At 43.4% G+C, this 14501-nt stretch overlaps 1 protein-coding gene across 6 annotated transcripts in view; it reads right to left on the reverse strand.

Moving 5' to 3' along the window:
• The window catches only part of LOC122933278 (mitogen-activated protein kinase 14), a 247058-nt gene that overhangs the window by 50092 nt on the left and 182465 nt on the right, over positions 1-14501 (reverse strand). For 4 of the 6 annotated variants that reach the window (XM_044288156.1, XM_044288160.1, XM_044288157.1 and 1 more), the window contains one exon: positions 6981-7060. The exons of the other annotated variants lie outside the window; for them this stretch is intronic. In XM_044288156.1, the coding sequence (XP_044144091.1) occupies positions 6981-7060 (80 nt within the window). The remainder of the gene's footprint in view (positions 1-6980; positions 7061-14501) is intronic. 6 annotated transcript variants of the gene reach the window in all.

Raw genomic sequence — 14501 nt, forward strand, 5'->3', positions numbered from 1 at the left:
ACTGGAGTATCAGGTTAAAGAGAAACTGCAGAGATATTGAAAAATTGGAGAAGAAATGACAGTTATGCATTAGGCTACTTTCACACTAGTGTTTTTTGCATATCAGTCATGGATCTGCAAAAACGCTTCCGTTACAATAATACAATCCGGTTGTATTATGTCTTCTATAGCCATGACGGATCAGTCTTGAACACCATTGAAAGTCAATTGGGGACGGATCCGTTTTCTGTTATGTCAGAGAAAACGGATATGTCCCCATTGACTATGTGTGCCAGGACGGATCCGTTTGGCTCCGCTTAATCAGGCGGACAGCAAAACGCTGCAGGCAGCGTTTTGATGTCCGCCTCCAGAGCGGAATAGTGACTGAACGGAGGCAAACTGATGCGCATTCTAACCGGATACTTTTCCATTCAGAATGCATTAGGGCAATACTGATCCGGCAGCAAGGAGAGACAGCACTCTAGGTAAGCGCGTCTTTCTCTTCGTTTTAGCAATTAGCCAGGGTCTCCGCACTCATGCCCTGCGAATCAAAACACTTGATGTGTTACTATGACATGACATATCAAAAGTTTCTTTTGAAAGTATATTCACATAAAACCACACAGGGAAAAAACACTTGTGTTGTGCTTTATACAGGTGAAACATATTTAAAGTTATTTTACCTATAAATATGCAATCGCATTGAAAATCACAGTAACAAAACGCAGAATTTCTCAATGCAGTTGTAATGCTTGATTACCTTAAAGGGTTTGTCTCACTTCAGCAAAGAGCATTTGTTATGTAGAAGAAGTTCAAACAATCTACTTGCTAATGTATTATTATCCATATTGCTTCCTTTGCTGGCCGGATTCATTTTTCCATCACATAATACACTGCTTGTTTCCATGGTTACGACCACCGTGCAATCCAGCAGCAGTGGCCGTGCTTGCACTTTATAGGAAAAAGCACTAGCTTATGTGCACTCCCATGGTCCGGCCATCATAGATGCAGGCTTTTTATTGCTAGTGTGCAAGCACGAACATCACCGATGGATTGCAGGGTGGTCGTAACCATTAAACGAGCAGTGTAACGTGATGGAAAAATTAATCCAGCCAGCAAAAGAAACAATATGGATAACAACAATACATTAGCAAGTGGCTTGTATACAAGAGAAAAATCAATTTTCTGAAGTGAGACAACCCCTTGGCTTAAAAGGAGGACTGACGGGCATGTAGGAATGCTTTAACTGTGTCATTCAATTCCTGAGGAGCAAATGTGCTTAACCCCTTCACCCTCCGAGTTTTTTTTTTGCATTTTCGTTTTTTTACTCCTTGCCTTTCCGGTGCCACATTAGCAGTATGAGGCCTTTTTTGGGGACTAGATGGGCATCATTTAATCAGGCGTAGTTGAAAGTTGAAAAAAAAAAAAAAAAAAAAAAAAAGGGGATTGAAATCGCATTTCTGCTAGTTTTATGGGTTTTGTTTTTATGGCGTTCCCCATGTGGTAAAACTGACCTGTTAACTTCCTTCTCCAGGTCAGTACAATTATGGCGATACCCTATTTGTTTTTCTTGCGTTTTAACACTGGAAAAAAAAATAAGGTTTTCTTTTCATCGCTATATTCTGATCCTTATAACTAACTTGTTTGTAGTTACATGTAAAGAGGTACAGAGCTGTGTGAGGACTTTTTTTTTTTTTGTGGGCCAATCTGTACTTTTCATTAATACCATTTTGGTGTGTGTGTGACTTTTTGATCACTTTTATTCACTTTAACCACCTCCCGACCGCCTAACGCATGGATGCGTCCGGAAGGTGGTTGATTCATTCCTCCTGGACGCATCCGTGCGTCATCTCGCGAAAGCCGAGATTTCCTGTGAACGCGCGCACACAGGCGCGCGCTCACAGGAACGGAAGGTAAGCGAGTGGCTTTCCAGCCTGCCAGCGGCGATCGCTCGCTGGCAGGCTGGAGATGCGATTTTTTTTAACCCCTAACAGGTATATTAGACGCTGTTTTGATAACAGCGTCTAATATACCTGCTACCTGGTCCTCTGGTGGTCCCTTTTGTACCAGACAGCTCAGTAAAGTAGCACCAAACGCCACTACACTACACCCCCCCTCCCCCCCGTCACTTATTAACTCTTTATGAACCACTGATCACCCCTGATCACCCCATATAGACTCCCTGATCACCCCCCTGTCATTGACCACCCCCCTGTAAGGCTCCATTCAGAGGTCCGTATGATTTTTACGGATCCACGGATCGGATCCGCAAAACACATACGGACGTCTGAATGGAGCCTTACAGGGGGGTGATCAATGACAAGGGGGTGATCACGCATATAGACTTCCTGATCACTTCCCTGTCATTGATCACCCCCCTGTAAGGCTCCATTCAGACGTCCGTATGATTTTTACGGATCCACTGATACATGGATCGGATCCGCAAAACACATATGGACGTCTGAATGGAGCCTTACAGTGATCAATGACCCCCCTGTCATTGATAACCCCCCTGTCATTGATCACTCCCCTGTAAGGCTCCATTCAGACGTCCGTAGGTGTTTTGCGGATCCGATCCATGTATCCGTGGATCCGTAAAAATCATACGGACGTCTGAATGGAGCCTTACAGGGGGGTGATCAATGACAGGGGTGATCAGGGAGTCTATTTGGGTAATCACCCCTCTGTCATTGATCACCCCCCTGTAAGGCTTCATTCAGACGTCCGTATGTGTTTTGCGGATCCGATCCATGTATCCGTGGATCTGTAAAAATCATATGGACGTCTGAATGGAGCCTTACAGGGGGGTGATCAATGACAGGGGGGTGATCAATGACAGGGGGGTTATCAGGGAGTCTATATGGGTGATCACCCTCCTGTCATTGATCACCCCCCTGTAAGGCTCCATTCAGACATTTTTTTTGGCCCAAGTTAGGCTACTTTCACACTAGCGTTCGATCGGATCCGTTCTGAACGGATCCGATCATAATAATGCAGACGGAGGCTCCGTTCAGAACGGATCCGTCTCCATTATATTGGCATATAAAAGCTAAGTGTGAAAATAGCCTCAGACGGATCCGTCCAGACTTTCAATGTAAAGTCAATGGGGGACGGATCCGCTTGAAGATTGAGCCATATGGTGTCATCTTCAAGCGGATCCGTTCCCATTGACTTACATTGTAAGTCTGGACGGATCCGCACGGCCAGGCGGACAGCTGAACGCTGCAAGCAGCGTTCAGCTGTCCGCCTGGCCGTGCGGAGGCGAGCGGAGCGGAGGCTGAACGCCGCCAGACTGGTGCAGTCTGAGCGGATCCGCATCCATTCAGACTGCATCAGGGCTGGACGGAAGCGTTCTGCTCCGCTCGTGAGCTCCTTCAAACGGAGCTCACGAGCGGACAGCAGAACGCTCGTGTGAAAGTAGCCCAAGCGGAATTTTTTTTTATTTTTTCTTACAAAGTCTCATATTCCACTAACTTGTGTCAAAAAATAAAATCTCACATGAACTCACTGTACCCCTCACGGAATCCAAATGCGTAACATTTTTTAGACATTTATATTCCAGACTTCTTCTCACGCTTTAGGGCCCCTAAAATGCCAGGGCAGTATAAATACCCCACATGTGACCCCATTTCGGAAAGTAGACACCCCAAGGTATTTCGTGAGGGGCATATTGAGTCCATGAAAGATTTAAATTTTTGTCCCAAGTTAGCGGAAAGGGAGACTTTGTGAGGAAAAAAAAAAACTTGTGTCTTGCTAACTTGTACCCAAAAAAAAAAAATTTCTATGAACTCGCCATGCCCCTCATTGAATACCTTGGCGTGTCTTCTTTCCAAAATGGGGTCACATGTGGGGTATTTATACTGCCCTGGCTTTTTAGGGGCCCTAAAGCGTGAGAAGAAGTCTGGGATCCAAATGTCTAAAAATGCCCTCCTAAAAGGAATTTGGGCCCCTTTGCGCATCTAGGCTGCAAAAAAGTGTCACACATGTGGTATCGCCGTACTCAGGAGAAGTAGGGCAATGTGTTTTGGGGTGTCATTTTACATATACCTATGCTGGGTGAGATAAATATCTTGGTCAAATGCCAACTTTGTATAAAAAAATGGGAAAAGTTGTCTTTTGCCAAGATATTTCTCTCACCCAGCATGGGTATCTGTAAAATGACACCCCAAAACACATCCCTCAACTTCTCCTGAGTACGGCGATACCACATGTGTGACACTTTTTTGCCGCCTAGGTGGGCAAAGGGGCACACATTCCAAAGAGCACCTTTAGGATTTTACAGGTCATTTTTTACACATTTTGATTTCAAACTACTTACCACACATTAGGGCCCCTAGAATGCCAGGGCAGTATATCTACCCCACAAGTGAACCCATTTTGGAAAGAATACACCCCAAGGTATTCTGTGAGGGGCATGGCGAGTTCCTATAATATTTTTTTTTTTTGTCACAAGTTAGCGGAAAATGATGATTTTTTTTTTTTTTTTTCTAACAAAGTCTCATATTCCACTAACTTGTGACAAAAAAAATGTAAAATTCTAGGAACTCGCCATGCCCCTCACGGAATACCTTGGGGTGTCTTCTTTCCAAAATAGGGTCACTTGTGGGGTAGTTATACTGCCCTGGCAATTTAGGGGCCCTAATGTGTGCAAAGTAGTTTGAAATCAAAATCTGTAAAAATGGCCGGTGAAATCCTAAAGGTGCTCTTTGGAATGTGTGCCCCTTTGCCCACCTAGGCTGCAGAAAAGTGTCACAAATCTGGTATCGCCGTACTCAGGAGAAGTTGGGCAATGTGTTTTGGGGTGTCATTTTACATATACCCATGCTGGGTGACATAATATCTTGGTCAAATGCCAACTTTGTATAAAAAAAATGGGAAAAGTTGTCTTTTGCCAAGATATTTCTCTCAGCCGGCATGGGTATATGTAAAATGACACCCCAAAATACATCCCCCAACTTCTCCTGAGTACGACGATACCAGATGTGTCACACTTTTTTGCAGCCTAGGTGGGCAAAGGGGCACACATTCCAAAGTGCACCTTTTGGATTTCACCGGTCATTTTTTATAGATTTTGATTGCAAACTTCTTCTCACGCATTTGGGCCCCTAGAATGCCAGGGCAGTATAACTACCCCACAAGTGACCCCATTTTGGAAAGAAGACACCCCAAGGTATTTTATGATGGGCATAGTGAGTTCATGGAAGTTTTTATTTTTTGTCACAAGTTAGTGGAATATGAGACTTTGTAAGAAAAAAAAAAAAAAAAAAAATCATCATTTTCCGCTAACTTGTGACAAAAAATAAAAAGTTCTATGAACTCACTATGCCCATCAGTGAATACCTTAGGGTGTCTACTTTCCGAAATGCGGTCATTTGTGGGGTGTTTGTACTGTCTGGGCATTGTAGAACCTCAGGAAACATGACAGGTGCTCAGAAAGTCAGAGCTGCTTCAAAAAGCGGAAATTCACATTTTTGTACCATAGTTTGTAAACGCTATAACTTGTACCCAAACCATTTTTTTTTTTTTGCCCAAACATTTTTTTTTTATCAATGACATGTAGAACAATAAATTTAGCGAAAAATTTATATATGGATGTCGTTTTTTTTTGCCAAATTTTACAGCTAAAAGTGAAAAATGTAATTTTTTTGCAAAAAAAATCATTAAATTTCAATTAATAACAAAAAAAGTAAAAATGTCAGCAGCAATGAAATACCACCAAATGAAAGCTCTATTAGTGAGAAGAAAAGGAGGTAAAATTCATTTGGGTGGTAAGTTGCATGACCGAGCAATAAACGGTGAAAGTAGTTTAGTGCAGAAGTGTAAAAAGTGGCCTGGTCATTAAGGGGGTTTCAGCTAGCGGGGTTAAAGTGGTTAATACTAAGGCCCCTTTAACACGGGCGAGTATTCTGCGCGGATGCGATGCGCGAGTTGAACGCATTGCACCCGCACTGAATCCTGACCCATTCATTTCTATGGGGCTGTTCACATGAGGGGTGATTTTCACACATCACTTGTGCGTTGCGTGAAAATCGCAGCATGCTCTATTTTGTGCGTTTTTCACGTAACGCAGGCCCCATAGAAATGAATGGGGTTGCGTGAAAATCGCAAGCATCCGCAAGCAAGTGCGGATGCAGTGCGATTTTCACGCACGGTTGCTAGAAGACCCGATCATTATTATTTTCCCTTATAACATGGTTATAAGGGAAAATAATAGCATTCTGAATACAGAATGCTAAGTAAAATGGCGCTGGAGGGGTTAAAAAAAAAAAAGTAACTCACCTTAATCCACTTGATCGCGCAGCCGGCATCTCTTCGGTCTTCTTTCTTTGCTTTGTGCATGAAAAGGACTTGTGGTGACGTCACTCCGGTCATCACATGGTCCGTCACATGATCTTTTACCATGGTGATGGATCATGTGATGACTGGAGTGACGTCACCACAGGTCCTTTTCCTGCACACAGCAAAGAAAGAAGACAGAAGAGATGCCAGCTGCGCAATCAAGTGGATTAAGGCGAGTAAAAAAAATAATAATTTTAACCCCTCCAGCGCTATTTTACTTAGCATTCTGTATTCAGAATGCTATTATTTTCCCTTATAACCATGTTATAAGGGAAAATAATACAATCTACAGAACACCGATCCCAAGCCCGAACTTCTGTGAAGAAGTTCGGGTACCAAACATGCCGATTTTTCTCACGCAAGTGCAAAACGCATTACAATCACGCGTGTTCCCACAACGCACCCGCACATTTTCCCGCAATGCCTGTGTGAAAGAGGCCTAAATAATTGATTTGTAAAATACCCAATGCATTTATTACAGTGTCACTATAGCCCGCAACATAGCCTCTAAAATTATTATTTTTTATTTGTTAAAATCTGGGCAGCTATACATGTGAAATCCCATTAATTTAAAACATCCATAGATTAGCAATGTCTGAAATGTTGTAGCTCGGGTTGAAGCTTATTCTTAATATCTGTTGTGACATATTAAACACACTCACAGCCTCCGAGGAAATTTTCTGCAGGAGCTCTGACTCAGGGGTCCCAACCAACCTCAAAATGAGCTTCAGTTGATCAATATCTACATGTGGATTATGAAGGAAAATGTGTGACATGTGAGGCAGCAGCCACAGGCCAAACTAACAGAATGTACATATGCCTCTGCACCATTCTACAGATAGAAAAAGGATATGACAACAGACAAGTATTGGAATACCAAAACCAAAAGAAAAAGGAATGCAATTCATGATTCACACACTGGCTAAAGTAACCTACTTAAAACTGGGAAAAGTCACCTATCTCAAAGTGACAGACACTATTTTCAGATTAAGGGCTTGTTCACACGACAGCCATTTTTTGCGGTCCGCAAGTTGCGGATCTGCAAAAAACGGATGCAGTCCGTGTACCTTCCGCAATTTGCGTAACGGAACAGGCAGCCCATTATAGAAATGCCTATTCTTCTCCGCAAAACGGACAAGAATCAAAATTTTTGCGGGGCCATGGAACAGAGCAACGGATGTGGACAGCACACAGAGTGCTGTCCGCAGCTAATAAAGTAGTAATTCTAGTTTAACAGGAAAACCCCCAAAGTAAGCTGTGCGTATTGTAAATGGTGTCGAGTCCAATTATGTAATTATTTTCTTTCTTCATACTCATTTGCAGTCCAGTGCTGTGCTCCCACAAACCAGCAGTAAAATGCATTAAAAGGACTCCTGACCTCACAAACACAATGGAGAGGGCTCAAAGAGGAGTACTCTATGTATTTTTCAGTTGATTTGTTGGGGTACAGCATCTGAATGTTAATAAGTGGGAAAAATTACAAAAATGAGACTCAGCACCCCTTACACTAAACACTGCTTACTCTAGTTTGGGGTGTTTCGGAGCAGACAGGTTCCCTTTAAAAGTTCATAGAAAAGACAACCACCTATATACCGTCCTAGTTTAAGTTAACGAGGATTATAGTAGTTAATGCACGAAACAACGTATTGTTTAAAGAGATTTTCCAATCTCCAGAAGAGTGAAGATACAGAAGCAGTAGGGCCGTTCCAAATAATCGGCTTGTGTGAATGTGTCACTTTATGTGGTAGTACATTTGGAATGCTTTTACTTATCCAAGCAATTAAGAGACTGTTTTCCGTGACACATCATACTCCATGCTAGTGGTAAATTTGGGTTGATATGGTTGCTAATAAAAAAAAAAATTCAAAAATTCAAAAAACCAATTCAGTTCGGAGGGGACTTTGAGGAGCTTACATAATAGAAACCACCCATTTTCACACTAGCGTTTTTCTTTTCCAGCATAGAGTTCCGTCACAGGGGCTCTATACCGGAAAAGAACTGATCAGGCATATCCCCATGCATTCTGAATGGAGAGTAATCCGTTCAGAATGCATCAGGATGTGGCAAAAGAGAAAACCGTAGCAAGACTTGCCTGAATGCCGGATCAAGCATTTTTCCCCATAGGAATGTATTAGTGCCGGATCCGGCAGTCAAAATACCGGCATGCGCAGACCGGTAAAAAATGTGAAAAAAGATACAAAACGGATCAGTCTGTCCGCATGACAAGCGGAGAGATGGATCCGTTTTCGCAATGCATTTGTGAGACCTGATCCGCATCCGGATGAGTCTCACAAATGCTTTCAGTCACATCCGGATCGGCGGATCCGGCAGGCAGTTATGACAACGGAACTGCTTGCCGGATCACACTGCCGCAAGTGTGAAAGTAGCCTAATTTTACAAATTTTGCTAACGTTTAATATGTTCCACAGGAATTGAACAAAATTGGAGAGGAAATTTAAAAATTTCATTTTGTGTGCAAATTTTCAATGTCTACCCATTTGTCCTGTAACAGAGCAAGGGTTAACATCAAAACAAACCTAAATATTTATTACCCCGATTCTGAAGTTTACAGAAACACCCCCCATAAACTGCTATATGGGCACACTGAAGGGCTCATAAAGGAAGGAGTGTCTAATGGTTTTTATAAGGCACATTTTGCTGAAATGGTTTGTGGGTGCTATGTCGCATTTGAAGAAACCCTGAGGTACCCCTACAGACTGGGATACCGCAAAAAGGCATGGCCTGCACTTTCTCCAGACCTGAATTATATTGAAAACCTATGGGATCAGCTCAGTCGCTGTGTAGAGACTCGTAACCCAGAATATCAATGACCTAAGGGCAGCCATTCAAGAAGAGTAGGATGCCATGCCTCAGCAGACAATAAGTCCACTTGTGAACAGCATAAGACAATGTTGTCAAGCTGTAATTGATGCTCAAGGCCAACTATTGAGACATTGACATTTTTGGGGCTTTTATTTCAATAAATTGTTTGTGATGAGAAAATCGCCATTGCTGCTTCTACTTAAAGAGGACCTTTCATCGATTATGACAATGTGAACTAAGTATACAGACATATAGAGCGGCGCCCGGGGATTACTATTATCCCTGGGTGCCGCTCCGTTCTTCCGCTATGCCCTCCGGTATCTTCGGTCACAAAGTTATAGTAGGCGGAGATTTCAGTCATTAAGTTATGGTAGGCGGAGTCTGCCCTTGTTCTGTTGTAGCGCTGGCCAATCGCATTGCAGAGATCACAGCCTGGGAGAAAATAACCTCCCAGGCTGTGAGCTCTGCGATGCAATTGGCCAGTGCTACGGCAGAACAAGGGCAGACTCCGTCTACCATAACTTTGTGACCGAAGATATCGGAGGGCATAGCGGGAGAACGGAGCGGCGCCCAGCAATAATAGTAATTGCAGTGAGATCCCCGGGCACCGCTCTATGTGTCTGTATACTTAGTTCACATTGTCAATCTGTGAAATGTCCTCTGTAAATGCCCTACTTTCATGATATAATACCACTGTAGCGTGAACATTTTACGCTTTACATAAATTTCACCCAAAAGCCAAAGTGGTCAGTACACCCCCTCAATAAATTCCTTGAGGGGTGCAGTTTCCAAAATGGAAGAGGGGGGGAGGGGGGGATGGTTCTACTACATAAGCCCCACAAAGTGACTTCAAAACTGAATTGGTCCTTAGTACAAAAGTGGATTTTTGAAATTTTCTTAAACATCTGAAAAATTGCTTCTAAAATTCTAAATTGTCCTAAAAAGAAAATGACATTTAGGCTACATGCACACGACCGTTGTGTGTTTTGCGGTCCGTAAATCGCAGATCCGCAAAACCGGGCGTCCATGTGCGATCCGCCATTTGCGGAACGGCACGGACAGCCTTTAATATAACTGCCTATCCTTGTCCGCAAAGTGCGGACAAGAATAGGACAGGTTATATTTTTTTTTTGCAGGGGCACGGAATGGAGAAACGGATGCGGACAGCACATGGAGGGCTGTCCGCATCTTTTGTGGCCCCATTGAAGTGAATGGGTCCGCATCAGAGCCGCCAAAACTGCAGCTCGGATGCGAACCAAAACAACGGCCGTGTGCATGAGGCCTTACAAAATGATGCAAACAGTAGACACATTGAGAATCTTAAGTATTTTATGAGGTATCACCATCAGTGACAGAAATTCAAATTTAAAAAAAATTGTGAATTTTTAAAAATTTTCGGATTTCTATATAAAAGGTAAAACATATCGACTCAAATTTACCTTTACCATACGGTAGTACAATGTGTCACGAAAAACAATCTCAGAATTGCCTGGATAAGTAAAAGCATTCCAAAAGTTATTACCACATAAAATGTAGGGAAAGTAGTGGAGGGCACACTGCGCATGCATGGCCCCATTCCCATTCATTTCTGAGGGGCCGACGGAAATAGCCGAGCCAGTGCTCGGCTATTTTCGGAGGCCCCATAGAAATGAATGGAGGGCGGCTGCGCATGCGCAGTGCGCCCTCCACTACTTTCCCTGCTCCGTTTAGGTGCAGGTCCCAGAGGTGGGACCCGCACCTATCAGACATAGGGGGCATATCCTAGCGATAGGCCCCCATTGTCTGTGATGGCAAAACTCCTTTAACCAGTTTTTTTGACAACATATTTCATATAACAAAGGTGGTAAATGCTAATGCCCTTTACTAGGAGAAAGAGTTTCAGAGGAGGAAGTTTTACCCAAGAGGTAACAGCTTTTAGTCTCTAAGGTTGGCAGAGCGGTTTTATTGCTCGCTTTACTGCTTGTGAGAGCAAAAACATCGGGTAGCAGTAAACACACACTGTTGATTACCAAATTTGAACCACTATTGCTAGAGCTTTGCAGATTAGAAGTTTAAAAACTATCAAAAATAATGGCAAAAATTATGGAAGAAAAATCGCACTTAATAATTCACAAATTATGCTATAAAGGAGTACAGTAAAGAGGGGAAAAAAGTGACCAGTCAAGTTTTGTCCCAGTATATACTAATAATAAAGAGGAAGTCTCTATAAAAGTGAGGCAAAACTGTGTTGTGTGTTGCTCACAGTGCAGCTTTATATTTGAGAACCTTTATGTCCTTAAAAGGGATAGGGATCTTTAGGGCAGAACTGGCCAGACTTGCAGACTGAATCAGAATTACCCTGCTGCTGGATTCCAGCGCCTTAGCTCTCCTGCTGCAGCAGATCTCGAGCTTCCTCACATCAACATTCGGTTTGATGAGTATCACGTGGCTGCTGCAGCGGTTGTGTGTGCCCCATCATGTGATGCTTGGGGTTCAAATCACTGCTGTGGCCACATAAACTGCATCAAACCGGATGTTGATGCGGGGAGACCCAAGAACTGCAGCCACAGAGCTAATAAGCCAGAACCCAGCAGTGGTGATCAGCTAAGTACGATTCCCATGCCGGGTGAATTAGCCCGAAAAGCCTCTCCTAATGAACCACCCCTTTAACCCCTTCCCACAACATCGCGTACATGTACGCGGTGGAATGTGTTGCCGTACCGCATTCCCACGTGCATGTACGTGATGGGATTGGGCGGGTGCAGGAGCTGCACCTGCCCGATCCGCAGCACGGGCCCGGCTGTTACTGATAGCTGGGCCCCTGCTGTACCCACCAGCATCAATGTATGCAGTGATGCCGACAGAGTAACCCTTTCACATGCCAAGGTCAGCGCTGACCGTGGCACATGCAGGGTTTACAGGGGGAGGGGGCTCCCTCTGACTTCATCGGCCCCTCGAGCTGCGCTGACAGGGGGCTGATGGTTGCAATGGCAGCCCCGATGCCTTCCACAGGCATTGGGGCTTGTCAGCTACGGAAGCCTAGGAGATCCAGCCTGAGGGCTGGGTCTCCTAGGCAACTGTCAGCATCTTACTGTGTAAGACGCAGACAGTTCAATTTAGTACAAGACATAATGTATTGTACTGAGTTCAAACAGGGATCAAACCCTGAAAACTGAAGTCCCACTGTGGGACAAATATAAAAAGTAAAAAAATAAATAAAATTTGTAAAAAAAATAGGGAAAATAAGAAAATTAGACATATTGGGTATCGTCGCGTCCGTATCGACCGGCTCTAAAAAAAATATCACATGACCCAACACCTTAGTTGAACACAGTCAAAAAAATAAAAGTAAAACTTACATCACTAAAACTGCAACACCAAGTGATCAAAAAGGGTATGCCCCCCCCCCCCCCAGAATAGTACCAATCTAACAGCCACCTCATCCCGCAAAAATATAAGCCCCTACCCTAAGACGATCGCAAAAAAAAACAAAAAAAAAAAACACTATGGCTCTCAGACCATGGAGAAACTAAAACATGTTTTTTTTGTTTCAAAAATGCTTTTATTGTGTTAAATGTAAAAAAAAAAGAAAAAAGTAGACATTAGGCTACTTTCACACTGGTGTTTTGGTTTCCGTTTGGCAGATCTGTTCAGGGAGATCTGTTCAGGGAAAAAAAACAAAAAAACGATTTGATGCATATGCAAATTAACCTGAGATGAGCCCTGTCCCTGAGAGGAGTCCAGAGTGAAGGAGCCCAGCACCGCCCCGCATCCTCAGAATCTCCTCCTTGCTCCCCGACGTCAAAGCTAGAGCGCATGCGCAGTGTCGTCAGTGTTCCTTCCCTGTGTTGGCATCAGCCTCGGGGAACAAACTGCGCATGGTCTAGCTCGCGCATCGCAAGATTACGGAGCTCTAGCTTTCTGACGTCGGAGAGCAAGGAGGAGATTCGGAGGATGCGGGGCGGGGTGGTGCTGGGCTCCTTTACGCTGGACAGGACTCATTTCAGGTTAATTTGCATATGTATCAAATCGTTTTTGGTTTTTTTTACACAATAAAAGCACACAGAGCTATAGGGACTGGAGATTGTGGATGGGCTAGCGGCCATCTAGCAACCCATGTCCTCAGCTCTATACACAAAATCCCGGTGACAGGTTCCCTTTAAATCAAATACTAATGTATTGTGAGCAGGGTGGATTTGATTTAAATCAAACCGATTTAAATCACTAGTCAGTAAGGCTTGATTTACAGACGTGGACAAAATTGTTGGTACCCTTTGGTCAATGAAAGAAAAAGTCACAATGGTCACAGAAATAACTTTAATCTGACAAAAGTAATAATAAATTAAAATTCTATAAATGTTAACCAATGAAAGTCAGACATTGTTTTTCAACCATGCTTCAACAGAATTATGTAAAAAAATAAACTCATGAAACAGGCATGGACAAAAATGATGGTACCCCTAGAAAACACAGAACATAATGTGACCAAAGGGACATGTTAATTCAAGGTGTGTCCACTAATTAGCATCACAGGTGTCTACAACCTTGTAATCAGCCATTGGGCCTATATATATGGCTCCAGGTAATCACTGTGTTGTTTGGTGATATGGTGTGTACCACACTCGACATGGACCAGAGGAAGCAAAGGAAAGAGCTGTCTCAAGAGATCAGAAAGAAAATTATAGACAAGCATGTTAAAGGTAAAGGCTATAAGACCATCTCCAAGCAACTAGATGTTCCTGTGAGTACAGTTGCACATATTATTCATAAGTTTAAGATCCATGGGACTGTAGCCAACCTCCCTGGACGTGGCCGCAGGAGGAAAATTGATGACAAATCTAAGAGACGGATAATCCGAATGGTAACAAAAGAGCCTAGAAAGACTTCTAAAGAGATTCAAGGTGAACTTCATGCTCAAGGAACATCAGTGTCAGATCGCACCATCCGTCGTTGTTTGAGCCAAAGTGGACTACATGGGAGACGACCAAGGAGGACACCATTGTTGAAAACGAATCATAAAAAAGCAAGACTGGAATATGCCAAACTACATGTTGACAAGCCACAAAGCTTCTGGGAGAATGTCCTGTGGACAGATGAGACAAAAATCGAAGTTTTTGCCAAGGCACATCAGCTGTATGTTCACAGACGAAAAAATGAAGCATATCAAGAAAAGAACACTGTCCCTACTGTGAAACATGGAGGAGGCTCTGTTATGTTCTGGGGCTGCTTTGCTGCGTCTGGCACAGGGTGTCTTGAATCTGTGCAGGGTACAATGAAATCTCAAGACTATCAAGGAATTCTAGAGAGAAATGTACTAGCCAGTGTCAGAAAGCTTGGTCTCAGTCGCAGGTCATGGGTCTTGCAACAGGACAATGACCCAA

This window comes from Bufo gargarizans, chromosome 3 (assembly GCF_014858855.1).
Source record: "Bufo gargarizans isolate SCDJY-AF-19 chromosome 3, ASM1485885v1, whole genome shotgun sequence".
Classification (NCBI taxonomy): Eukaryota; Metazoa; Chordata; class Amphibia; order Anura; family Bufonidae; genus Bufo; species Bufo gargarizans.